Source organism: Seriola aureovittata, chromosome 2, assembly GCF_021018895.1.
Source record: "Seriola aureovittata isolate HTS-2021-v1 ecotype China chromosome 2, ASM2101889v1, whole genome shotgun sequence".
Lineage (NCBI taxonomy): Eukaryota > Metazoa > Chordata > Actinopteri > Carangiformes > Carangidae > Seriola > Seriola aureovittata.
The window spans coordinates 6,287,650-6,315,191 of NC_079365.1; the positions used below are offsets into that span (position 1 = coordinate 6,287,650).

General features: G+C 41.9%; 1 protein-coding gene across 8 annotated transcripts in view; it reads left to right on the top strand.

Annotated features, from left to right (window-relative positions):
• The window catches only part of foxp1b (forkhead box P1b), a 150,676-nt gene that overhangs the window by 70,840 nt on the left and 52,294 nt on the right, over positions 1 to 27,542 (top strand). For all 8 annotated transcript variants that reach the window (XM_056391909.1, XM_056391900.1, XM_056391941.1 and 5 more), the window contains one exon: positions 24,395 to 24,532. In XM_056391909.1, the coding sequence (XP_056247884.1) occupies positions 24,395 to 24,532 (138 nt within the window). The remainder of the gene's footprint in view (positions 1 to 24,394; positions 24,533 to 27,542) is intronic.

Sequence of the window (27,542 nt, forward strand, 5' to 3'; positions counted from 1 at the left end):
TCTCTTTCCTATTTCAGTGGATTACAGTCACGTTTCCTGCCCTCTGCTTTCTGCTGTGGCAAATAGCAAGCGCTTTTTGCTTTATGCCTTTTGAACAAATCCACTGGTTAATTTCTGTGGCCTCCAGTTGGAAGTTGAAACACAGGGAGGTGTATTAATTGTTGTGTGTGATAAATGGCGTGTGGATGTGGACGAAGGACGAGATGTCTCACTCTCAGCTCCTGACACTGGGCTTTGATAGGCTACTTACCAGGGTAGTGTTACTGGGAAGGCAGGCAGGCAGTCTTTTTATTCTCCCATTAGACTAACCCAGGATTTTCACTCATGCACCATGAACCATGTTAATTGTCCCCAGGGCATTACGATCTTCGCTCAATTACTTGATAACTTTTTACTTTTGTGGCATTTCACAGTCTTTTCTTTTAAGTTTTATTTGCAGCTCGCACTAATACGGCTCTAACTGACACACTGAGGGTTTCTTTTATTCTTTGTTCTCCTCAAAACATCCAAGATGCTATTACCTCTTTAGGTGAGGCAAAAATCAATCTGGAATCTTTTCAGACTCAAATGTCTGAGAGTCCCCTGAGTGAGCGGGAACAACAAACCTGGCAGTGGCATATCATTTATTCTTATTAGGGAACATAACTATGAAAGACAGTGCTCATTAATAAAGACGGGGGATGAAATAATTGTAATCTGTTTGATCATCTTGATTCTGACAGGGGAATTCATCTTGTAGACTAGTCAGATTTGGGGGAAGTGGACCATAAGCTTGATTTAAGCATCTCTATTAGTAAGTCAAATACTGTTTGTTAAGAACTGAAAATTAAAAAAAACATCCCTTGTCCTCTGAGTTCACTGTTTGAGGAACTCTGTTGTGGATATCTGTTGTGTTGTAATAGCTGGACGTTTGGGTGTGTTTATAAATGTTGATGTGCATCTTGTTGCCTTTCAGGCTTTGCTTAATTGTTTGCAGTTGTTTGTGCATAATATAAGGATATCTCCTTTTTTTAGAACACAAATATAATATTTTTTCATAACATACTGTATGCGTTTGCCCTAGAATCTGGCATCTGTGTTTTTGTTTGTGTTGCAGAAGTTGTGGTTTTAACGTTATCCACATGAGGAAATGAAGATACTGTAGGAGAGAGAAAATAAAACAAAAAACAATAGCATGAAAGAGCTTTTGCAATAACCTGCTTTGTGATTTGTGATTTAAATGGTTGTGCAACAGGAAGTCGTGTTGTGTAGCTGTTGTAGTCAAATAAACACACAGTGACAATAATGATGTTTGAGACTTTGTATCAGTTTTGAAGCTGTTGTTCAACTCCCTGCACGGATTTCCTGTGATGTGTGGTCATTTTCAGCGTTTCTGCGTTTATAACATCTCACATGTTTAACCGTGTCAGCCATTCCTTCACTCCAAACTTGGTTTAACTGATGCTGATAATATTATTTTCCTGTCTTTTAGATGAGCCCTTTAAATGAAGTGATACTGTACAAATACACCCCGACAGTATCATAGAAGAAAAACATAAAATAATTGCTCTTCTTTTGTTATAGATATCCACCAAGTCTGCTCCGTCAAACAAGTGCCTTTAAGGCTTTGTTATTCATCACCCAATTATGGATATGTTCTTTCTTCTTTTCTGCCTGTGTGGCTGAGCTGTCCGTCATGTTGCGTGTACAGACAGGAGAGAGTGACACGCATCACAGTGGACACAGAAAGAGCTGAGTGAGCACGGGTTTACTTGTTTGCATAATGCAAGGCTTACACGGTCTCATGTGGAGGCTTGAGAAGGTGGAAATGCACGTCTCAGCCAGCGTCACCCAGCTCTGTTCTGCCAAGCTTCAGGGGGAAGTGCTAGATGATAAGCTTCGCTATCAAAGTACACTCACACGGACACACACACACACACACATACACACACACATACAAACATGTACATGCTCAGAGGCTAGGCCTGGCGGTGCACGGCCTGCTGGTTTCTGGCGTCCCGTCCACATTACGGGCTAATGGTCAGACTGAGAGAGTTAACAGCGTCAGGTCAGAGAGGAGGCCAGAGAGCGTTTGCTGCCTCAGATCTCTGCTAATCACATGTACGCTGCCGCTGAGCTGAGGGCGAGAGAGAGAGAGTGCTATGCCTGGATTGAAATACATACAGTGTTATGGTGTTTCACAAGAAGAACGCAGCCTTATCGCCGCACTTCTGAATCGAATTCCTGCCAGTATCTCTGTATTCACTCTGCTACAGAATTATATATCTGTGCAGTGCTGAATATTTGACATGCGTGATAAAGGCTCCTTTGCCCTGGGTGCTTTTTGACCAATAGCTGTGGTGCATTATCCTACTGAATGTGTGCTTCCTTCATGAGTCTTGTCATCTTAGTCCTGCACTGTGCAAGAGTGCATCCACGGAGCGGATCACGCTGAACAGATTCCCCACTGTCTCCCTGTGCACACTCCTCCATCTCTAGGAGCTCTCAGGTATCTTCATGTATAGTGTTCATATTGTCACAGGAGGCCAAGCACCGGCTCCAACTTATTGGAAAATCTGCCGGAGAGGATAACATCAGTGTTATGACACTGCATATTGCCCTAAATTGCGTTATTGGTAAAATGATAGTGCTCGTCCAATTTGAATAATTTTATGGAATCCCTCACAGAACAGTTTAATTATGTTATCACACAACTGGCAACATCTGTCTTTATACCACAGCACATGACAGTTTTATTACAGGCTGAATTTCTTTGCTGGTTCTGGCAATTGATGTGTGATCTGATTAATAATCACACAGATGGAGGTGAAAATTGAACAGTGATACGCTGCTATGTCGAAAAAAGGGGAAATAATTATTAAAGTTAAAAAAAAGTAGAAAAAAACAGCCTGTGTCAGTGAAAATATCACAAATATTTTACTAAGCATATTGCTTTTTTAAACACAGTTACATTTTTTTTATCAGGAAAAAAAAAATCTGTTTAGTCTAGGTGCAACTTTTCAAATCCTTTTGTCACCCAGTTTTGTTAGTGAGGTTTTGGGAGGTAAACCACCCAGCACCTCTCCTTTGTCTTATAGATGTCTCAAAGACAGCCAGCCCTGTGAACTCATCCATTTTGTTGAGTCTACCTCCAGCCACCGCTCTCCGACTGGGAAGAGATGAAGCACGTTCGGCATCTGTGCAGAAACCCATGGTTTAAAATAGGTGACTGTTGCTCAGGTCGACATCCTGTTTACACATCCTGCTTATGTGGGCAGCAGGAGGTGGATCACAGGAGTTGTTTGACATTGCGGTAATCAGAATGGACACACACACACAGGAACACAAGCACACACTCGCACACACTCCCACACACTCACTCATCTCATTTCACATCGTAGATCACATGTCATCACAGCACGAACGGAAAAGAAACATAAGGTGAGTTCAAGTATTTGCATTTGATGATTGCGGACTTTGTGCTCCAACATGTTGGTCGCTACCTGGAATTAAAGTTGTCTGAGAGGGAATCTATTTTTTCTTTAATTATTTTAACACATAAAATAATTCTTGTTTTATGGGCAGAGTGTCAGTAGTTTCACTTAGTTTCCATCAGTTGAGCTGACACAGCAGCCACACCCTCTCCACAGCTTTACTTCATTTCAGTTCAGTGTTTTGCAATTTTAACAAATAATGCAAAATAGTATAATTTAATATTATATATAAAAACAAATGAAACAAGTAAAGAACAATCTTTTATAGAACAATCAAGTTAACAGAGAACCCTTTTCCTTCATTAGGTTAAGGAATTAAGAGGATGGCCACACTACGGTGGATAAATCTGAAAATGCATTAATATAATGCCATGTAATGTCAACCTGCATCTTCATTAGTGTCGTCACGTTGTTGGCAATGTGAAGTTAGTCTTTAAAGACAACACAAAAGGGAAATACCAAAATCACTTCCTCTCCATCCTGTTGGCAAACACCAAATTTGTGCCTTATATATCTGGTTAGTTATTAGTTCTTCTCACTGGCAAAACTTCTGTTCCTGTCAACTGAACAAATATTTGATCATGGCTCATAAATGCTTCAGGTTATTAACCAAGGTTAACAGTAACTCATTTCCTGCTGAACGAAGTCTCTGTTTTGATGTTACTAACTATTTTGACAACATTGAATACATGTAAATGAGACCTGTGTTGTGTTTTCGGCAATTGCCATTAAAAATGAGAAGTCATAGTGAAGTCAGAGCAGACAAAACAGTTGTTTTTTGTCTCAGCAGACGTATTTCATTGTCTGTTCTAAGGTTAGATATACTGTACGTCCCTGTGGAGAATGTGTGGATGAGCAAACCACTCAAGGACGTGTGCAAGTACAAATGCCTCCCATGTAAATGATGCTGGTATCATTAGGAAGAGTGAAGTGGCTCTCGTTGTGTGGCGCCCGGATGGTCTTTGATGGCCTCGGTCTGTGTGTTTGTGCTGAAGTGGGCAACTCTAAACTTTGAGCAGGTGTCTGAAGCAGCTGGCTGGAGGCAGACAGGGAAACACGTCTGTGTCAGTTCAGTATTAAATGGCTTAGAGAGAGGCCTCGGCTAGCCAGAGGACTAATGCATCCTCAATGTTTTATTTAAAGTAGTGCCAACAACCGCTTATGAATGCTCCACATCAAGATGCACACACAAATCCTCACACAAGCACACACACACACACACACACACACACAGACGCACACACACGCACACTGGCACGCAGAGTAATTTTGCACTGTTTAGCTGAACAACTTGTGTGTTTAGTGTTGTAAATAAGTAACCGTTTTAACGGGGCCTCAGGAGACTGTGGTTGGGAAAGTACATGCTCAGACATGACTGGCTTTAATAGCCATTGTCAAAACACTGTTTAAACAAAACCCTTTCTTCACCCGATTGGAATGTTTACATTTAGTTGAATAATAATGCCATTTTAAGTAGAAGCTATTCTTTAAGGATAGTCAATCTGACCCAATTTATTAGGGATAGACTTAAGGATGCACAGTTCCTCCTGGGAAAACATTCAAGCGCAGGGCCTATTCATTTTTAATGAGAGCACTACTTTAAAAACTTCATAGAATTAATATGTATCAGTGAAGTCTTTCCTGTGCAGAAAACTTCAGGGTAATTAATATTCATAGGCTGTGCTTGTTAACACCCCCAATGCTAGTGCAATGTAGATCCAATTAACATAGAATGGACCCCAAGGATTTGGGCAGATAAGGGTTAAATGAGCTATTGAAATTGAAACCGGGACCGTCTCCTCTTAAAACACTTATTTGTTTCAACAAGCCCTAATTTTTTTTTTTTGTTGCAGATTAAGTTATCTTTTGGGTGCACATGTAAATAGCTACAAAGGTAGAGTTGCCTGAGAGAGTTCATGGAGACCCTGTATGTGCATGCAAAATGTTGATGCGTGGGTGGATGTGTGTGTGAGTGTGTGTGTGCGCGCGTGCAAGCATGTGCACTTGTATACATGTATGCATAGGGAGCATCACCTACACAGCTAGGCTAATGTGAAAATCCTGTAGTGAGCCTGGATTGTATATCTTATTCATAATCTCTTAGCACAATGTGGGTAACAGACATCAGAGTTCATTCTTGGCATCAGCATGCGAAGGCCTGGTCAGGCTGGGTGACAGGGGGGAAGTGCAGGGGTTCTAAGGGGAGCTAGGTGATGGTAGCAAAATACCTGTTTGCCACCTGCTGCCATTTGTTAGCACACACACTGCAGTTATTGCCCCCCAGAGCATCCTGAGACAACTGTGCCCCCAGTGTCTCAGCTCCAAAAGGACTCAATGTTAAAGACTCGATTTAAACAGGTTCGCCTGTTTTTTTACCTGCTTCTCCTGTTTTTTTTTCCCACTGAGGTTAATGTGGCAAACTATCAGTGAAAATGAAAACAAATGCGTTTACACTAAGGAAAATAAATTTGAGTGTCGTAAAATAAAACAATACTACAGGTGCACTCCAGTAATTTAATATTACCCTCTCATAAATCTGGGGGACTAGAGAAAGACAGATAAAAAAAAAACACAATAGTGAGATAAGAAACAAGAATTTCTGTATCTTGTAATGGTTCCAAAACCCTGATGATGGAAAGGATTTCAAAAGCTCCCTTTGAAGCCACAGACGACATTTTCACAAGCTGAGTAGTACTCCTCATGACAAGTAAACTGAACTGAATGTGTGAAATTGGTGGAGTGTCCCTTTAACGGAGCTTGGTCTTGGTCTTGCCAAGAGCTTCAGTCATCGTTGTGTTTACAAGACAAGAGGTTATAATGCGCCCTCTGACCAGTGCTACTACCTCAGGGCAGCCTGGACTCTTCAGTGACTCAGTATTGGAAAGTGACAAGACAGTCCAGATGGGCCGGGGCTAGCTGGTTAGCATGCTAATTTCAGTAGAAGAAAAGAAGTGATAGTAATTAAAGCAAAACAAAACGGTTACTTTCCACCACCGGAGACAGTTCTTAGCGAGTAAAGGAATGAAGTTTGATACTGAACTCAATGCTTCTTCTAGACTGATGAGTAAATAGCTGTTAATGCTAACATTGGCAATGTAGCTATAGCAAAACTTACAAATAGTTCCTCTAAGATTCACAAGAAACTGAAAAAAACTGTTTATCAGCATGATGCCATCATATAAAGGTGACAAATGAGGATGATGTGGTTAGTGTTTCTATATGTGTGGAAATATATGAATGTACAGAATTTAGGTTTAAAATATAGAATTGTGCACCCCTGTATCTCTTGTGCCTTGTCCCTTGGGTACACAGTATTATTATGTAGCCTATTGTACATGACTTTCTTATATCATATATCGCACAAGGATCAAAATATCATCGATGTAATGTTTTCACCTGTATTGACATATACCACGGGCTTGGATGGGTTCTTTGCCTGTTTAGCCTTTTAAAATCGTATTAAATCTTACGTAGCAATAAATTGTGTAGAAATTCCAGGTATAATTCCAGTATAGTGAACAGTCTGTATCTCTTTTTCTATGATACAGAGAAAACCCTGGCAGCTCTGTTTTTAGTTCGAAGAGAGGAATATGATAAACTACCAATGCTGATGATCAAATGAGCCTTCATTGAAGTAAATATGCATGGACAGCCACACCATGTACAGGTCTCTTAGAGTAAATTTGATTGTTTGACATGCATTCACCCATCAAAGTATCTATCAGTGATTAATAACAACCCCCCTGCACGTTCAGCAGTGACATGGCCTCTATTTGAGAGAAAAATGGCACAGGTCGGTATTCACTGGTGAATAGCTGTATACCATTTAGAGAATGATATGCCCTGATGGGATGTCTCGTCATAAATAATAGTGATGGCACCTCTGCATCCTGTGAATGACATGTGCCATAAATACTTGGCCAGGCCAGAGACAATGCTTCATATAAATCCTCATGCAATCTTTTTTTCTCTGTACAAAAAAAGATATATATTATTTAAATGGACAATAAAAACAAATGTTTTTTTCCCCCTCGGTTGGCGGCTGAAAGACCTTCGTAACAGGACAATGCATGCCGCTCCCTCACTGTGGTCTCTGATGCGCTGTTGTTATTTGCTTGTTTACAATCTTTGACATGATGTAATGGGATGGCTGTGAAAGTACTAGCCAGTAAATGGCACAGAAAATAAGACAGTCCTTTATGTCTGCCCCCTCCTCTTTTCTCTTCTTCCCCCCCTCCCTTTTTCTTGTTTTTCCCTGCAAACAGGGAATATGTTCTGCATTTGACTGAAGGAACATGAGCCTTGAATATAAGTAACTGTTTTTTGCATTAGGTACTCCCTGGAGGTAGGGGGGGAAAATATCATGTCCCTGCGTGAAATGTGAATGTGAAATCTAGCAGAAAGAAATATTTATGACCATTTTCTGCTTGATTAGAGCTAGATGACATGCCTTAGGAGACAGTGAGTGGACAAAAGGCAACAGTGCTGCTTCTGGGCAGATGTTAAAGAAAGAGTTGTTTAGGGAGGAGGGCATTCTGTCCAGGGGCTCTGTGTGTGTGTGTGTATGTGCATGCGTGTGTGCGTGTGTGCGTGCGTGCGTGCGTGCGTGCGTGCGTGCGTGCGTGCGTGTGTGTGTGTGTGTGGGATAGGGTTGGCTGGGGGGGTCGCGTTTGAAGCATGGGAGAGGAAATTGAGTAAGTCCAGCAGGAGTGTACTGGGTGGCAGATGGTGAGCACACAGGATCAATCACTAGTCTCGTTCTCAGATACACACAATACAAATGTCTGTCAGATGCCAATTTAATATCTAAAACACTAATATAAAAAAAAAATATATATATATATATATATATATATATATATATATATATATATAAGTTTGACAGCACCGAAACGCGTGTGTTTTGATGTGCCAGTTACACATTTCACTTCTGGCAACACTTTATCAACCAATGTAGGTGAACTGGGATTTAGTCCAACATGCAGTCAGCTGTTCGATGTTGCTGCAGTGTTTGTCAGCTACTTGACATTGTTTTTTCTGCTACTGTCCAATATCAAAAACAGACTGCCCGGTGTTTGGGGCAAGATGCTAACATAGTATATACTTCACACTTACCAGTATTCATCACTCGGTCAATAATCAGTGTTGACTCTGCTACTCACATCAAATAAAGTATATTCTTGCTCCAGAACAAGACAGATGAAACTCATATTAAGTTTACTTTTATGTAATGATACAGACTTTTGTAAATCATTTACAATTCTACAAGTTCATTTGGGCACATTAGCCTACGTTATTACAGTATTAGCGCTTGATGTATTTGGCAAGTCACTGCTATCTATATTTTTCTTAATTAGTAAATTTCAGATATGGTTATCCATGCCTCTACAAATTTAGTGTCAAAACAAATCATCTATCAATTATCATCTACCAACTTATCTGAACATAACTTTAATCTACAGTATGTTGCTTTTTAAAGGATATATAAGGTTGCACTTTTAATTTTTTTTTTATAAATTTTGAATTTTGAATACATTTTACATTTGTATCATAAGTAAATAATAATTATGGAATAAAAACAACCACTTACTCAAAGAAAGCGACTAATTCAGCTGAACTTTAAACAGAGCCTTGTTTACTGCTCTTGTTTTGGTTGTGTTATTTTATCAGTTAGAAAAATTAATCCAAATTAAAAAAAGTTGCGATTTTTTAACTTGTAAATATTTCTAATGACATGTTTGCACACGAGGTGATGCTGAACACCTTTAGGGAAAGAACGAGGGGAACAAATTCAATCTTTTACAACAGTATTTAAGCAGTGCTGAAACTTTACTTACCATTATTCTGCATAATACCATATCATATACCTGTACATGCCTTTCAAAAGCTCAAATTGCCACTTAGAGTGTGTAGAATAAATTCCTCTGTCAACTATAACTTGATGGGATTCTGTGTGCACATTAGCATATGTTATGCTCAGTACACTATATTAGCATAGATTTCATGCAGTGATGGAAGGGGCCAAAACAAGGACTACTGCAAACGTACAGGGCCCACGCATGGATAATTGAGTTGCATGGAAATATAACTACACAAGACACCTGGTCTGAGCAATGTAGTATTTTTTACAATTTTGTAACAGGCTTATCAGTGTTGAAGTGCATCAGGACAAGTGCCAGCATATAAATAATCAGTTAATTACTGTATTGATGCAATTGTCTGTGTTGCACAAGCAACCCATGGTTGGCAGCAGATTGATTGTGTTTAGATGGAGCCTGTGACAGGGGAGAAGCCACAGCTCTTAGAGCCATTTCCAATGGATCAGAGAAGTACAAAATTGAGAGTATGATTAATTTTTCAATTTCTCTCTGCGGATATCTAATAATTGTGCCCATAGATAGCCAAAGGCTCTTATTAAACATTAACATGCAAAAGAAAAGTTAGAATCAGAAAGATGGTATTTTGGATTGAATAATGTAAAATATCTGTAGGGCAACAGGGAAAGAAGCAAACTAGTCCAGGTTTATTCTTCAAATGTTTTCCACCACCGCAATGTCTACTCCTAATTACTGAGCTCTTATCTGCACACTCAACACTATATTTATTTTTCCTCATTGCTAAATGCAAATTTCTCTAACCTTTTAATAACATGTACATGTCAGTAATTTTTAAAAGGAATCATTAGAAATGTCAGTCGGACTCTGCCAGGATTGTGTTTTTAATTGGTATGTAACTCTACTGGACAGACAAGTTTTTATTTTTTAATTCAGGTTTTTGATAATTAATGTGAGGCTGTCTCCAGCATATAAATGCTTCTTTCTTTGATCTAGTAAAGGCAGTGTTGGGAGGCACATGGTTCTTATTAAAATATATCAGCATGTTATCTCCTTGCTTTCCAGTAGAGACACTTTGCCTTTAAGAAGCTGAGCCTTAGAGGAGGTTCCACTCTCAGGCCTCCTTTCCCCTCTCTCTCTCTCTCTCTCTCTCTCGCTCTCTCTCGCTCTCTCTCTGTCCTTCGCTGTTTCTCCCTGTGCTGTCTTCATCACCTTGCTCACTTCCACATAATATCATCTTCATCTCAGATAGCTGTGGCACAGGGGAACTGCATTTGTTGATCAGATTTGGCTTGGCTGACACCTCCTCCCCAGAAGTATGGGGATATGCGTTTAATGCTTGCCTGAGCCCAGCCATCGCCGGCTGATTGAGTGATCCTGCCTGTCACAGGACAAGATAACCACATCAGTAAATACTCTCCAGTCCTCAGCTCCTCGCCGCCGCCATCCACGGCTACCAGGGGCAGCGCTGCACTCCACAAACACTGATGTATTGATTTCCAGCTCCGCACTGTGTCATGAAGGCTAAAAACCCAAATCGTGACACATATTTAATTAATTCTCTTCCTGCCATAGCTATGAAGGATGCACATTCCCTACTCAGTATGCAGACATACTGTATTGTACCAGCTCTCTGCTTTCCCAAAGGGAATTCATACTCAAGTTACAGTTAGCTTTTCTTCTCAATTTGATGAGGTCTTGAGCTGATATCACACCTCCAGACTCGGGTTTCACAGTGTGATCTTTCGATATTCCCCTCTCTTCAAAACATCACCGGCACGGAAGACGGATTGAATTAGCGATTTGTGGTGTGTTTATCTCAATCTGAGAGTAATTTGGTGCTCTCTGTCTTAGCACTCAAGCTCAATGAAAACAATAAATGGTGTCCTTATCTTCTGGAGTGAAATCAAGATAGGCGCAGGAGGCTGAGAGTTATTTGTGGTTGATTTGGAGGGAAAGGAGGGACAGGAAATGGACACCCCTCTCACATTACCTCTTGCCATACAGTGGGAGAAAGAGACAGAGACAGTCGGGAAGGTTTTTTAATCAGCAGAAAGCTGTGCTTCTAATGTAAAAGTGTCAAAGATGTGCCGTAGCCCCTCAATAAGTGAAATCTGGTCAAGTCTTGTGTTAAATTGAAAAAGGGGCTGCTGGGATTTGGAGGTGAGGGGACAGGGGACTCAGTGGCAGCAGCATCTTGGTCAATTATCACAGTCTCCGGTGCTCTGTCCCACTCCTGAGGCCTCCTCTCCTCCATCTGGCCCGCTACACAACCAGGAGCATGAGGAAATACAAAAACACAGAGTGGTGGATTTTGAATACGGTTTATTTTTGATTTAAGTGATTATTCTTCTCTATATCGAGCATCTGAGACGTATTCGCTTTGGATCTCAACTGCAGGTTATTCCGAGTCTTTGCCGGCCGTATTACTTATGAATGAAAAACTGCCGCATGTGCCTCTGTACCTCCCCTTGCCCTGCTTGTAGGAGCATCGCACTTAATGCTCACGCTACAGCTGCATGTCCTGGCGTATCCTAGCTGCCTCTCTGGCTGCAGAGAAAAGGATCACTTCCTGGCAGGTGCGATGTGGGGAGCCACAGCTTCTGCCTTTTCGCTGACTCGCCACTGAGTGAAAAAAAAGAAAAGTAAACTGGAGGAGAGGGGGAAAAAAAAGAAAGTTACCCACCACTCTATTTATACGTGTATGTGTGCAGGCTATTTTAACCACCTTAGTGAGAGCCAGGAAGCCAGCACTTGCCCCATATTTTAACCAGATGTTGAAGAGGGGAAGAAAAGCCTCACAAGTCTTGCAATCAAAATAATTATCTTTATGGGTGGATGTTTACAAAGTGTTAATGTGATATTCTGCAGGCGGACTAACTGAGTCTGCTTTTATGTGTTAAACATGATAAATGCCCCTGTCTATTAAAAGACCAACACCTTTTACTTTAAAGCAGTTTTGAAAAGAGAGAGAGAACATCTACAGTCAGCCATGATCCTCCTGCTCTCTGTCTCCTCTTCTTCTCCCTCCTCTGAATCACAGCAGACAGGACCGACAGGAGTGGATGCGGCCTCTTTGATAGACAGTCAAAGAAGTAGCAGCAGTGATTTGTAGCAACAGAGAAACAGTAGCGCTGTAACCTGCATTCATGTCAGATGGAGTCATAGGTGCAGAAGGTTGAGCTCATTCATACCCTACAAAATCAAAGTGTGATTTCTAATCTGATTCTGTATTATGTATTTATTTATTACCTGATTGGGCCAAAGTCAAATTGAAATTTAAAGTATGTAGGCTGACATCTAATAGAATCTGCTCATTTTGCTTCAGGGGAGTTTTGTTTTTGGAGCACATTAGCTTTGCCGCGTTGTAGTTTGACAGACGTTTTCTCACAGGAATCAATGTGTAATTTGAATAATCACAAAAAAAGTGTGTTCGTTTGGTTTGCGGGAACATCGGTGTCCCAGCTGAATAAAGAAGTAAATGAGGGGAAGAAAAACAGGTAATTATGCTGAAGCAGCAAATGAATGACCCACTGACCCTTAATCCTAATTGATTTTGTGGAGGCAAATTGTTTTTATCGCCCATTTTGATGTGTTTTTGTTAACTGTCCTTTAGATTTTTTTTTGTAGATGTAGTTAATTGGTTATGTGAATAAAAAATGAAATACTAGAAACAGGGAGGGAGGAAATCTTCCATTTACCAGCAAGGCAATTATAGCTGGCAGCTTGCACTTTGTGGAATGATGTCATATCCTGGAAGAAGAGCAAAGACTTCACCTCCCACCAGAGTCATTATGCCCACAATGTTATTTAGCTTTATTTACTGTTTAAAAACCATGCATGCATAACATTAACACACAGTTGGCTGTTTGGTGGAATAGTTAGGCCTGTGCATACACAAAAAAAAAAAAAAGCCTGCAGAAGCTGTGTGTATCATAAAAACAGCATTGTGTGTGTGTGTGTGTGTGTGTCCGCCCTGGGTCAGGCCGTCAAACCTCACAAACCGTTGCAAATATGCAGCGGTCAGTGAGTGTGTGCCAAGTTACAATGTAACTCTACGTGTGCACTGTCTGGGTGATGACACGTGCTACTTTGCATGTAAATTCTTTCGTGATTCACCTCCAAGTGAACCTACAGAGAGCGATTCTGGTGCTGGCTTAAAGACAGAGGTGTGTTTTTATGACTAGGTGAGGCACGTCCTCTCCAAGGCCCTCGAGCACTGTATCCCTCTACCCTCCCCTTTAATCACTGTATCAACCACTCTCATAAACTCCATGAGCTGTGTATTAGTGTGTGTGTGTGTGTGTGTGTTTGTGCACGTGTTTGAAAGAGTGTGTGTGTGTGTGTGTGTGTGTGTGTGTGTGTGTGTGTGTGTGTGTGTGTGTGTGTGTTTGTGCGTGTGTGCGTGCGTGTGCGTGTGCAAATGCCATGTGTATGCGTCTGTGAGCATGTGCCCTTCCTTGTTTCCCCATTTTTAAACTTAATCAGCAAAAATAAAAGCCGTTGTAAGCTAGCTCATATTAAAGAGGTGATTATTGGTAATAAATACTTTTTATACATACTTATTACAGAGGCAGTTTTCTTCTTGCGCTTAATGAGAGTAATTTGATTTGCTTGAGAGATTACAGTTTCCTAGAATTAATGCGGCAATCCCCATTCCAAGATAGAGTGAGATCTAAGATTCTTCACAGGTCGTGTGCTGCTAGATGCACCCCTCTCACATAGCAGCTAATGGAGTTGAACAGCAGTCTGTCATTCCCCCCGCCCACTACCCCAGCAGCTCTATAGCCCACATGCCCTTGGTTCCTGCAGTGCTTGTTGTTTGGGCTACTTCTGCCACCTGCGTTTTACTTTTTACCACTTATTCACTAAGTGGCTCTTTTCTGAAAACTCTGGGTACATATATATATATATAAACATATAAACATATATATATATATATATATGCAATGTCCGAATGAAAATTCAACACCTGGACAAATAACTGACACAATTGCACTAATTCAAACCGCATTCATGTTGTATCGGAATCGAAAACCATAGTTTTTTCTCCCCCGTCTTATTTCCTCAGTTTGTTGTAGTTTAATATTTCCATCACATGTTTATGTAAGCCCTTCAAGCTTAGAGCGTAACTTAATTTGAGCTGTGATCATCTTCTCCTGCGACATTTATTGAAGCCTGCAGCCTGCAGGTCTCAGCGCCTAAAGCTGAAGGTGGCTCAGGCAGATTGAGGGCGGCCAATTCTGTCACCACAGTGCACTCCGCATGTTAATTAAGCTTTAGAAAAGTGCTTACACCTAAAGGACGTTTTTCCATGACTTGTTAGTCCATAAACACACCAGAACAAGGAAATGAAATTAAAGAGGATTTGTAAGAATTGTTAACTATAAATGTGGTTGGCCAATCTAATCTCAAGTCCCGGGCTACAAGTACTGAACATCTTATCTTTAGTGGTAGATGCACTGTGCTTGAACAACTGGAGAAAGCTAAAGGAAACCATTTGTCATGAATTTGTCATTAAACAGTTGTTAATTCTGTCGGTGGCCACCAGTTCCTAGAAATGGCTCCAAAAGTTCAGCATCTTCCTCAATCTTTATTACGTTTGTGTTTTATCAAAGATGGCTGCAGAATACTGATCTCCACCAGGCTTTTCAACTGACGTGTGATTTTCAGGTTTACTACAGGTCACAGCGGTTCTGTTGTTGGCATTTCCCTGCAACAGGTGACTTTAAATGTAAAATTAAATGTAAATTTGTTGCAGCCTTTGGCGGTTGTGTAACATTGCCCATTTAAGCCTCATGTAAATTTGGTTTCAGACGTTGAGATGTTGTTCTACTTGATTTGAAGCTGTTTTAACGTACAGTTTATTGCTGTGGAATTCTTCAGTTACCATAACTGTTGTACACCGTTGTTCACTTATCACAAAAGGAACCTGTCGTATGACATCCTCAGACTGTAGACACTAGCGTTTCCTTAATTGCATTTGCATACATGAAGAAGCATCCTGCCGGTCAGAAAACCCCCTTTTACCGTTGCATCACACGGTAATCTATGTACAGACTAAACATAATTGTAGCTCTAAATTAGCCGGGTTGTTTGTGTCAAATTGAGAGATTGAGGGTCCTCATCCTGCTTGGCACCAGAACTGTCAACCGTCTGTTTCTCCATAAACCTTCCACATCTTCATACCAAGTCAATGCAGGTTAATAATTCCTGCTATAAGAGAAGAAGCAGTTTGTGAAACACCAAAAAAAAAAAAGAAGAAGTGAGGCCCACCATGTGTCACATCATCTGCCTGTGAGACTATAATACATTACTGTCCAGTGTGACGGGTGATGTGTCTGCACCCTGCTGGAGATTACTCCTCTTTATGGCCGGAGCAATCAGATTTTTTTTCTTCCTTTTCTCTTCCCTTCCTTTATTCCTGGCGGCACAGGATCATATTACCCATCTTGGAATGACTTCAACAGAGACACTGCTATTCCCAGGGAGCCGTCTCTCCCCGCTGCAACTCTATCCATAGCCAATTGGACTGGCCTGTGATTTATAGAAAATCTTCTCTTTCGGAGGAACTCTCACTTCACACACACACATACACACACACACACACACACACACACACACACACACACACACACACACACACACACACACACACACACACACACACACACACACACAATGGGAATTCTCCCTCAGCAGCTCATGATGTGTTAGGTCTCAGGTCAGGACAGTTCAAGGCAGTGAGCATCAGCGGGAAAAAGATGTACAGTCGCAAACCACAGCCTCACCATAAAGCCTATGGTGAGGTTGTTACGAGATACATAAAACCATAGAGGAACAAAGAAAGATTTTTTTTGTAGTCTCTTAATGAAATCAGCAGGAGCAGATATTCGTCCACTCTTTGGGCGGATGTCATTACGAATCCATCTTCGAGGGAGCAGTCAAAATTTGCTTTGGGCAGTGTCACGCTTGTTGTCTGCTTCACTGATTAGCGGGATTATTCATCAAGATGAGTTACTTTTGCATCTGCACTGAGTTAATCAACATGCCCCGTGGCGTAGAGGCCGAAGAGTGGTCAGCTGTCTACAAGGGGGAAAAGTAAGGCACCAAGCAGTGTGACGCTCCATGACCGTGGCAACTGTCTGATCTCTCCTTCCCTCCTCCAGCACCATCCTATAGTTGTGCGCAGACCACATTCATCTATATTCACCACAACTAAATTGGAAGATTTAAGAGGTTTTATAGGTCCTATCCCGGAAGTCTCGAGTGTATCAATAATGTTGAGTCCTCCGTCTATGAGACCAGGGTAGATAGATCTTCCCATTCTAAACAATATCATTCAAGCACGATAAAATCTGCTCACAGTATTCTAGGTCTCACGCTGGGTTTTTGGAAGCGCCCGTTTTCCCAAGCACAACACTCCCTGCTACAAAGTGATGCAACACTTCCACCAAAGATGCAATCAGGAGGAGTGTGTGTTTTCTAACAGTCCATCTAAGTACTCAGCACAGTTAGCATGCCTCTGCTCTTTTCCCCCCACTTTATCAACTTGACGGATAGTATCACCGTATTCAGCGGTGGGCATCTTGAGGCATCATATGCTCAGAACAAAAAGCTGAGGTCAGAGTGAGGGGGGCTGCTGAGAGCCGCCTGCCGCTTTGTTCCCAGATCGTTTGTGCTTTTGCCGTCTTATTTTTTTATTACTCTTTTTAGCTCATTTTATCCTCCTCTCACTCTCACACTTTTTTTCCTCTTTTGCTCCATCTGCCTCTAAATGACACCTAAGCATTGACTGCTCCTCCGACTGATTTGCCTGTGTGTGACCTCCCTCCTTTAGTGGAGTCATTCACTGGCAATGCTAAAGTAGCATGCCTGGCTCTTGGCGGGCAGACATAAGAGAGACAGTGACACGCGGCTGTGCGCTGATAGACTTTCCACTGGAGTGGATTAAATCAGCATCAGGCTAGTGGAGCTGATTACCCCAATATGAAAATGCAGTATCTTAATGGTACATATTTTCATGAGGCAGCCCAGTTGCCTTTCATTTTGCAGCTAATATGTCTATTCTTATGAGTCATTTACTTCTTTAATTACCTTTAGCAGCAGATGCACAATGGTGTATTAATGTGAATGATTTTTACTGCCACTTTATCATACTGAGCCTGTGAAGTTGAAAGGCGTAATTGAGGTGGAAGAGCGACTCATGAGAGAAACAATATTTAGTTGACAGCTCCTCTTGTACTCTGGGAGGGTGTTTATGAGTTTACACCGCACTAAAGCTGTAATAAACACAGTATTCGTTTAATAATGGCGTGGTACGGAAATGCTTTCACTGATATCTGCTCGGTTACTGACTCATCCCAGGAAGTTGCTCGATATAATCAGACAACACTGTGCATGTGTAGGCATTCACTTGCATGTTGTTGCATGCTACTCGCCGTTGTGTCTTTGCATGCTTCTCTGTGGCTAATGAAATAACTGTTTGCAGCAAGCAAAACCTTATTTGCGGTTCCCTCATTTGCAGCATGTGCAACTCTGACAATCCATGTAATTTGCATGTGTGTGCGTTCGTGCTGTGTCTGTGTGTTTCGTCTGCAGCTTGTGTACTTTCCTTGGTGTGATTTTCTGATCCAGACCACTCTGAATAGAGGCCTTCTTTAGCCATCTGTTGTTAAGCTGCTGGCTAAGCAAGGCTGGGGAATCCAAACAAATGCCGAGCACACAGCAAACGGAAGCTGTCAGGCCAGCATAGCTGAGCTGACCTCGCTGGGCTGGGAGGTGGGGTGGGTGGGGGGTGGGGGGGGGGGGGGGGTGACCCCTCTGTACCAGGCTCCGAGCGCCCGAACCGCCTGGTTGGGGCACTGTTTACCCTCCCCTCTGCACCTCCTGCAACCTCCGCCTCCCCTCAACTACATTCTGTTTTTTTTTTCCTCTCTTTCCATCTCCCGTTTTACCTCTCTTTTCTGTTTCACACTCTTATTCTAGTCCTCCATCTGTCTGACCCCCCCACCACCACCTCCTCTCACTCTTTTCACTCCACTCCCTCCATCATCAGTCCTGCTTCACAGCACCCTCTCTTCTATCTCCACTCACAGTTAATAACTTTGCTTTCGTCTTGTTTTTCTTACAGTCATTTTTTTTCTCCAAAAAACATTTGTCAGGGCACTGCATTACCTGTTATGGGTAGAGGGGGTGGGGGTGGTCGGGGGGGTGGGGGTGGTCGGGGATAGTGGGCGGGGGGGTACAGGGGGGAGGTGTGTTGGACAAAAAAAAGTAGAAATTATTGAAGTCAGATTTTGTCTTATGTAAGTGCACGTACTGCCTTATTGTTTAAACGTGGATATTTGAAATGTTTAGCGTTGTCATAAATATTAATAGATTAGTTGAAAAGTGCAGAGAAAGAAGGGAATCTAATGGTTTGAAGTGGGTATAAAACGTTGATTTATTTATGTATTCTACATGAATTAGTTTGGAAATCTAAACACAGACTGGAGAGTGTTGTTGCGAGGGCCCAGTAATGCACAAGGTTTGAGCATCAGGGCCTGTTTTCCATGTGGAGTGGCTTTTTGGAAATGGCATTAATTATATACTTACTGGGAAACTAGATTTTCCCTGCTTTGCATTGCAGATAAACGTCTGTATTACTGAGGAAAGAGAAAGAAAAAAGTGCAATTAATATAAATAGACATGATCCCCACTGCTTATCCGCTTACATGTTTAAAAATCACCCCCTGCTGCAAAATAAAAAAAAAAAGAACTATATGCATTTCAATTAAAAGGACAGTATTCCAAGTGAATCCCATAACTATGTGTTTGCATAGTCTGCTATTAGTCAGATTGTGAATATAGGATCAGTTATACCCGCAGCTCTATCGATTTCATTGCCACTGGCTACAATAGCTTATATAATTTTGGAAACACCTGTATAACTTTGCTTTCCTGTGCTGCCTGTGGAAGGACACCACATTAGCTTAGCATGCTAGCAGATTATGTGGAGAACCCGGCCTCTTGGCTCGGTTAGGCGCCGGCTGAGAAGCAGGGGGCTCGTCTTTGAAAAAGAAACAGCAGAAGTGATAACAGTCAGGTGAGTTGCGACGTGCAAGTCAGTCAGAAAGTCAAGCAGATAACCTTGACATTTAGGCTGCTGGCGCTGAAGCCCCACAGAGGCTGCAGAGTGAGACCAGAGGGGCCGCTGTCTTCTGAGCCGGACTACATTAAGAGCTAACCTATTAGTCGTGTTGTTGCTGGCTGTCTCTGAGCTACACTCTCCTGCCTAATAAAGCCTGGCGAAACATGGCCACTGAGTAAATACACCGAAGCGCGCGCACACACACACACACACACACACACACACACACACGCACACACACACACACACACACACACAAGTACAGAAACACACAAACAGATGCACATCTCGTTCTTTCTCCTTTTCTCTGAGTGGCCGCAGGGATCCGGTTACACCTGCTTGCACATCTTCTAGCAATTAGGAGCAATCTGCTTGAAACCATTTCACGTTCAGGGTCTTCCCCAGCTGTGGCAAGAGGAGGAGGTCTCGCTGTTGATGAGCCCGAACAAACATCGCTGGCCCCGTCGTTTCCCACTGTGTGACTCCCGATGGAGACACCCCGAACGATTCCCCCCTGTATGGTTTCCCCATCACATTTACCCACATCATGTCTATTTTCTCTGGACCTTTTATCACATTCCTTTTCTATTTGTCTGTCATTTACACAATGTGATGTGAGCAGTGTGTTTCTGTCACATTTGAAGCAAATGGAGTGATTCGTAGGCCTCCCTTCAGACTTGGGCTGTTTGTGCTATTTTTGATTGTTACTGTGGGTCAGTGAAGTGACATAAAGAGAGAACAGAGAGAAACATGGACTGCAATATGTCTGGTTTTTGTCATTGTGGGAGAAGGTGCAGCAAGGGATTCAACAGAGAGCAGACTTGACTGTGTGGCAACGCTCTGAGTTGGGATTTGTGAGACACCCAGAGCTGGCTTTAGCAGCAGGAAACCCCAAAGCCTGTAAATAATCCACATGTGCAGACTGCACATAAAGACATCCAGTACTTAGCAGTTCCCTTATCACAGCGTGATAGCCCAGGGACATAAGAGACGCTCCTGCCTCTATTCACTAATATGGTGTGAAAGTAGATGCAGATAAAACGCCTGTTGTTTATTGAGGAAGTTGCGTTAACAGGGGGAAGAGGGTGTAAACTCTGAACACATTTGAAATGGAGAAAATAAAAGAGGACTGCAAATGACAAGGATACCAAATTGCGACGTCTTTGTTGCAGATAAAACCTCGTCATGTGCTGGAGGGTGTTTTCTAATCAAAAGCACCTGAAGGGTTCACTCCCTCTGTGGTGTGTGTGTGTGTGGGTGTGTGGGTGTGAGTGTGTGTGTGTGTGTGCGTGTGTGCATGTAGACATACAGACAATGAATATATGCATGTTGTGTGGATGTAGGCGTCTATCTCTGCACTTGTGTTCTTTTTGCAGTAACAAGCTCGTTTCCCAAACAACCTCAATTTGAGATTATAACAGGTCTGCTGTGGTCCTGTATGCTTAAGAAGAAGACGATGTAAACTACACAAATCCAGTTTATGTATCAACACACAATATCACAAACCCTTCTTTTGTTTGTTGTTCTTTATACAGTAAAAGAAAAAATATAGGATTCAAAAAGTGTGATTCTGTCCACTGCACCATTCACCGTGTGCACAGTGTAGTTCTCAGCCTACTGTAACTTTATAACTGATCAGTTTAAGCTGATGTGTCACTTGATTTGCACCGTTATACGTCTCTGTGCATTGAAAGCCTCGCACCTGTCATCAGTTTCCAGTTGATCACATTTTGTCTGGAGCAGCTCTTACACTTGCACGTCTGTCAAGCGTCCACTCCTTTGAATGGGAGATCAAAAGAAGATAAATTCCAGAGGAGGAGAGGGAGGGGGGTGAGGAGGAGGAGGGGGCGGGGGCGGGGGGGCTCTGAGATAGAGGAGTGGGTGCTGTGTAAACATTGCAGTGACAGTTCACAATAGGTTATTTTAGCCCAGCTTTAGGCCTCTCGAAGGCATGCCAGCTCCAGTGGCCTTTTTAAAATACAAACATGACAGCAGCATTCCTAAGCGTGGAGCAGACCTCGCAACATAGGTCCTCTCATCCCGCTCGCCTTTAAGTCTCATTATATTTCAGACCAACACCAACCGTGTTTCACTCATCTCCTATCTTCAGCTTTTAAAACTCACATTTTGAAGTTATTAAGCCAACATATTCAGGCATGTGCTGTCAGGCGGCAATCTGATTTCAGTTAATTTGCCTATGTCAAGACGATCATTGACTATGTTTTGCATGGTGCGTGATTACATAATTATTGCCCTTACTTAATTTGGAAAAGAATAATTTGATGAAGCTGTTGCCGTGAATAGCAGGAGGCTGTGTTAACCGTTTAAACTGTCATGTGACTCCTCCAGGAACTTTTCTGCTGTTCATAAATGATATATACAAAGACACCAACACACGTATGGACACAGTGGTGGTCAAGCTTCGGTGTTGATTACATAATATTAATAATACTTTGAGTAACATGATGAAATGATTTGCAAATTTTTTTTTTATATCAGCCCTAAAGGCTGAAATATGAATGTACTTGTTAACATCCCCGTACCACAGTGTCTACCCGTGGTGACTGGTCATTGAGCAGGTTTGCAGTCTGCCGTTTTTTTTTAGTTTTTTTTTTTTTACATGAAGTGAGGGAAGACTTCCCAGAAATGTATCTCTTCATCCATTACTGTCTGAACTTCCTATCATATCCTGTTGACTCAACTCTCTTTGTTCCAACACCCTCGGTTGTAAACCCAGACACACACCACACACACACACATTTCACTGCATGTGTCATCAGTTACAGGGGAAAGAAAACAGCAATCTTTGTTTACTCTTCAATATGCCCGTAATACCACGCCTTGGGCGTCGCAAATGATTTTGTTTCAGCTTTTTTCTTCTTCTGTGGACTTTCCTTCTGAATTATCAGTTTCTCAGAGCAAGAATCTGTTTTAGTCACTTGCAGCTGACTTTTAAGTTCGCGATGCTGTAGAATGAAACATTGATAATCTGATCAAGTGATCAAATCATTTTGCAAAATAAAAAAAATCAGACCAACTCACCTAAGTTTTATTTAAGTTATAAATATTGTTTTAAATGTTGATGACTGTGGTAGCTTTTGTGATATGATGCTGAAATATCTCTTTTTTAAATTCTTTTTTCCTTTGAAATGAAGGTGAAATGAAGGTGAATTTCTTTTCCAAATAAAATGTTTCAATTGACCAAAAATGAAAAACCTTTAATGAATTAAATAAACAAGCATTCCTTTTAACTGTGAATAATATTGGTATTTTTTTTAATCAATAAAAGGCTTCTTAATGTGATGAAAAAAATAACAGACAATCTCACAAAGTTATCTTACGTTCCCCTCCCGCTATCCGCTCAGTTCACGCCGTGTTTTATGTTTTCACCAGATTGTAAGATTGTGCTCTGGAGGAAAAAAAACCAACCTATTGCCTAAAATGTAAGATAAGTAAAGTAAATATTGCCATCATTTGTGGAGTGAATCTTGCTCACATAGTTCTTAGTTTCAATTTATACACTTTCTTTATGAGTGTACTTGCGTGCAGGGGGGTTCCCCTCGACAAATTTTCACGCAGAAGACAATTAGGCATGCAGAAAGATGAATGTCGCTCCGGCGTCATTTATCTTTTACACAAGAGCTCAGAAAGAGACAGAGAGAAGGAGAGTTTATGTACGTTAAAGTTAAGCATGGTGAAATGCCAGGAGTGTGGCCTCTTTGTAGCTTGTGGTCATATTTATGCCTCATGATGTCATCCGACAGCCGTGTGCTTGGGAGGGTCAGTACATACACCCACACACAGACCATCATACAGCTGTTCACTCCAACCCCCTCGACTGTCTCTTGCCTCTCCGTCTTAAAGTATTGTCTGACTTTACTGGCACTAAGACCAATTCTCAAAGTTTTTCTATCTCTTCATCCGTCCTCAGAGCTTTCTATTTGCCCTCCCTCTGCAGATATCTTGCTTTCACACAGTCTTTCATAGGTTTCACTCTCTTGTTCACACGTCGCTCTTAACTTTTTTTTTTTTTTTTTCCTTTTTTTGTGCTCCGTGCTTCTCTCTCTCACTATCTTCTTGTTAAACATTCCACCATTTACTTTTACAATTTTCTGAACTTCTAAAATAATTGAGTGGAGAGCTTGCAGATTGTCCGTTTGTGAGATGAGCTTGGATGTGCCCCTTGGCTGTTTGTTTAATTGTGGGAGCAACTGTCTGAGGAACATGGAAAGAATGAGGCCAGTTATTTACCCAGATGGTTTACTGGTGGAGGTGTGAGGCTGGCCAGCTCACTGTGGGAACACAACGCTTGCTTTTCTTGGTATCACTGACCGTTTTCAAGACCACTGTGTTTTTTCCCCCAGCGCTCTCCAGCTTTGTTTGCTCTGGATGGCATGTTTGATTATTTATCGTAAGGGAAAAGGGAGTAGCTGGAGTAATAAACATGTGACTGCACTGTATTTTGTTTTCCACTGAGAAGGCCGTGTCCTTTAACAGATATTTGAAGCAGCCATAAAGCCTTTTATTTGCTTTCTAGAGGGAAGTTTGGCTGAGCTCAAGGAGGATCAAAAGTCCTGATTACTGTCTTTGACAATATGTGTTTGCTGTTAGTGCATCTTATCAACAGATAAATATTTCTTCTGGATGACTGCAGTTGATTTTTTTTTTGTCTTCTTTCTGTCTGAGAATTTGTTTTGACATCTGATCATTGTTCCCTGTGTGTTTGTGGAGAAACTGTTTATACCAGACATAGCTTTATGACTCTGAATGGCAGAGACCGAATGAAAAGACCGTCTGTGATGTTTGTTTGTTATCTATCAGAAGGCCAGGGGAATATTGTTGTAAGGGGATACATGTACTCTGATTATAGGCATCAAAGTGCTCTCAAGGGACTTTTAGCATTCTAGCATTTCTATTAGACATTTCTGAAATCTTTTTTCGTATTTCTCTATCAGGCTCTCCAGGTGGCTCGGCAGATCCTCCTCCAGCAGCAGCAGCAGCAGCAGCAGCAGTCCCAGTCACATCAACTGCAGTCTCAACAAAACACTGGCCGCAAATCCCCCAAAGCCAACGACAAGCAGCAAAGCCTCCAGGTACTGTAAATATGTTGTCATTCTGTGAAACTCCCTTATTTATTAACTCACGTTCACCGGATGGCTCAGGTATTTGACTTTGTGGTTGCTCAAATAAGAAAAAAAAAAAAAAAGAAGTGAACTTTTGCAGCCCTCACTAGAACATGGTGTGCGAAAAAAGCCCAGCACTAGACTAAGTTCACAAACAGGAAATTAAAATTGGCAGTGCAACATTTGCAGTTAAGTTTGCTCACGCATTATGTGTGATTTAGCAGAACACATGCACACACACAAACACACAGACACAATCAACCATGTGTAATCTAAAACTTGACATAAGCAGCACTATATAGAGATGGGTGCTGTTGTGAAATATACAGGCCATACTGTTAGAAAAGGCTCTGTGTGGCCATGAGCTCATCCACCAGCGCCACGATCATCCCAGTGCAGTCGTACACGTCGGTATATGTGGTTGATCCAGATTTCAGGTCCCTACCACCAGCAGCAGCTTTACTGTGCAGCCTCTGTAAAAGCAGGAGAAAGGGTGGAAATGTGGGAGAAGAAAAGAGAGAAGTGAGAGAGCTGCATTACTCCCACAGAGAAGTGAGTCTGGCCAAGCAGAGGAAGCTCCATGCTTTCCCTGTTTGCCTTTCATCACACACACACACACACACACACAGCAGAAATTAAAAAAAAAAAGAAAAAAGGCAGGAGGCAGGTCCTTACCACCAGCAGCAGGAGGTGCTATGGAGAAGCCCATAAGAGGGGTGGGTGATCCAGGTGGAGGGCTGAGAGGTGGAGTAAAGGCAGAGGAGTGAGGGGTGGGAGAGGGTGAGAGGGGGACAGTTATTTGGACTGCCTTTGTGATGCAAAGAAAAAAACTTTGGGGGGAAAAAAAAAATCTTTTTTATTTTTAAAAATCTTTTTCTGCTTCTAATAAGAGTACTGCATATGTGATGCAATATTTACATTAATTTCAGATCAGCTGCCTCAAAGACATATATCTTTGTTTGACCCAGCAGTGGTTGTTTGTGTCAGTGTGAAATTGCAAACGACTTCAGGGCATATTTGGTAATTAATACGAAGGCCCTGTTCTCAATGTGTGTATATATATAATATTTAATACCCTTACTATCCCATTGGGGGCCCTTTTTAATGAGCTATTGTAGCAGCTAGGTCTAATGTCAGGTTGTGAAAAAGCCTCTTTGTTGTGCAGATGTCTTCGGAATAGCTCCAGAGGATGAAATATGACTGTGATGACCTTTCAGTTGTGTGCATATTTGTCAGGATTCAAATAAGTTGAAAGGATCAAACTAAACAGTTTCCCCAGCCTGGCAGGGAACTGTGCTGCAGAGGTCAACAGAGGGGACCACAACGGCAGATTCCAGCATACAGCCAGTTGTTGGTACATAGTGAAGTACTAGACCATCTCCTGCAGACAAAGAGAAAATTAAAATTCTAATTTATTAATGTATACAGAGAGCTTGGCCAAGCTGTCACTCAGCTATTGAAAAGAGAGTCGGGCCCTTTCCCCCCCCATCCCTTCCCCTCCCCTCTCCTGCCCTGTTCTTGTGAAGAGAGCACAGGCTTGCTGTAGTATCTAACTAACACCATAAATTGCCTGCTCTCTAATGTTGTATGTTACATTTTGCTGGGTTGAAACCGCCATTATGAAAGAGCCACAGGTCCAGGCAAGTGTTTGTTTATCTCTGAATTATATATTCTGCTAATTAAACACACTCCAACCACATACACACACAGATTAAAGCCAAGTGTTCATACATAAACATCAGCGTGCTGCTCTGTGTGAGGATGTATTACATTTGTTTTTGTTTTTGTTTTTTGTTTTTTTTGTTGGTTTTTTTCTCCACTCATGGTTTTTGCTGGTGAGGTTTCTCTTGTCTCTTTTTTTTCCCTCACATGTCTCTCCCTCTCTCACAAACACACTGTTACCCTCTGAAACACCAGAGGGTAACGGTCTGAGTCTCATCTCACTTCCTCTTTTAAGAACAAACCCGTGCTTGGAGGAGCCCTCTGCAAACACGGAACATTCACTATCTCCATCACACAGCCTGGATAATGATTCTCTGTTGAGCTGGACTGGGTCATCAAAAGACATGATCCAACAATTATGAGGCTGTGTTGTAAGCTGACACCCCATAAAAGCACCTGATCTGCGGACGAGGCTCCATTCATCTCAGCGGTCTTCCCATTAGGCACAAGGAGATGTGCAGAGAGACTTATACTCATTTGGAGATGTGACTCACTTTCCAATTCATTCTTATTCAAATCAAAAATAATGAAGCACAGTATATACAGAACATCTGAAAAAAATGACCTGCATAGAGTAGTAAAGGGAGAAAAATATGAGTCAAACAAGACTCAGAATCCTTGATCAGCATTAAATGGCTCTTTGGTTTTATATCTCCAACAGGGGTCCACCCCCCCACCCCCCATACCCCCCCACCTCACCACTGCACCGCCCACTCCTGCCTCTGGATGAAGATGCCTCCGCTGTATACTCAGCAGCCTAGAGGTGCTTTAATCAGACTACATATACAAACAGCTGCTGCGCCGGCTGGAAAGCAGCTAAACATACTTGACTGGTCAAAAAGCCAGTAAATTACATTGACAGAATGACACGTGTAATTAAAAGAATCCATGCCACTTTTACCTCTTGCGCTTCACACCTACAGTGGCACAACGACGAGAGCCGGCAACTCCCACCCCGCTAATTACCATTATCAGTGAAATGGTAGGGTTTGACTCATTAGTTCCATGTGCATTTAATTAGAGGCAGGCTGAAATTGGATTTAACTTATTACTTTTTCATGGATCACTTTCTTGTCATCACTTCAAATTGGATTGAAGCCCCAGGTAACTAATTATGCCAGCTGCAGGATCAGGAGTGGAGAAATAGGTAATTAGGAACAACACTGTCGGACCCTCGCTGATAGTCCACCAGCACCAAGGTGGGGGTAGGGGGAAATTGAAGCTCATTTGTGGTGTTGCTCACGAGCCTGGCTGGTTA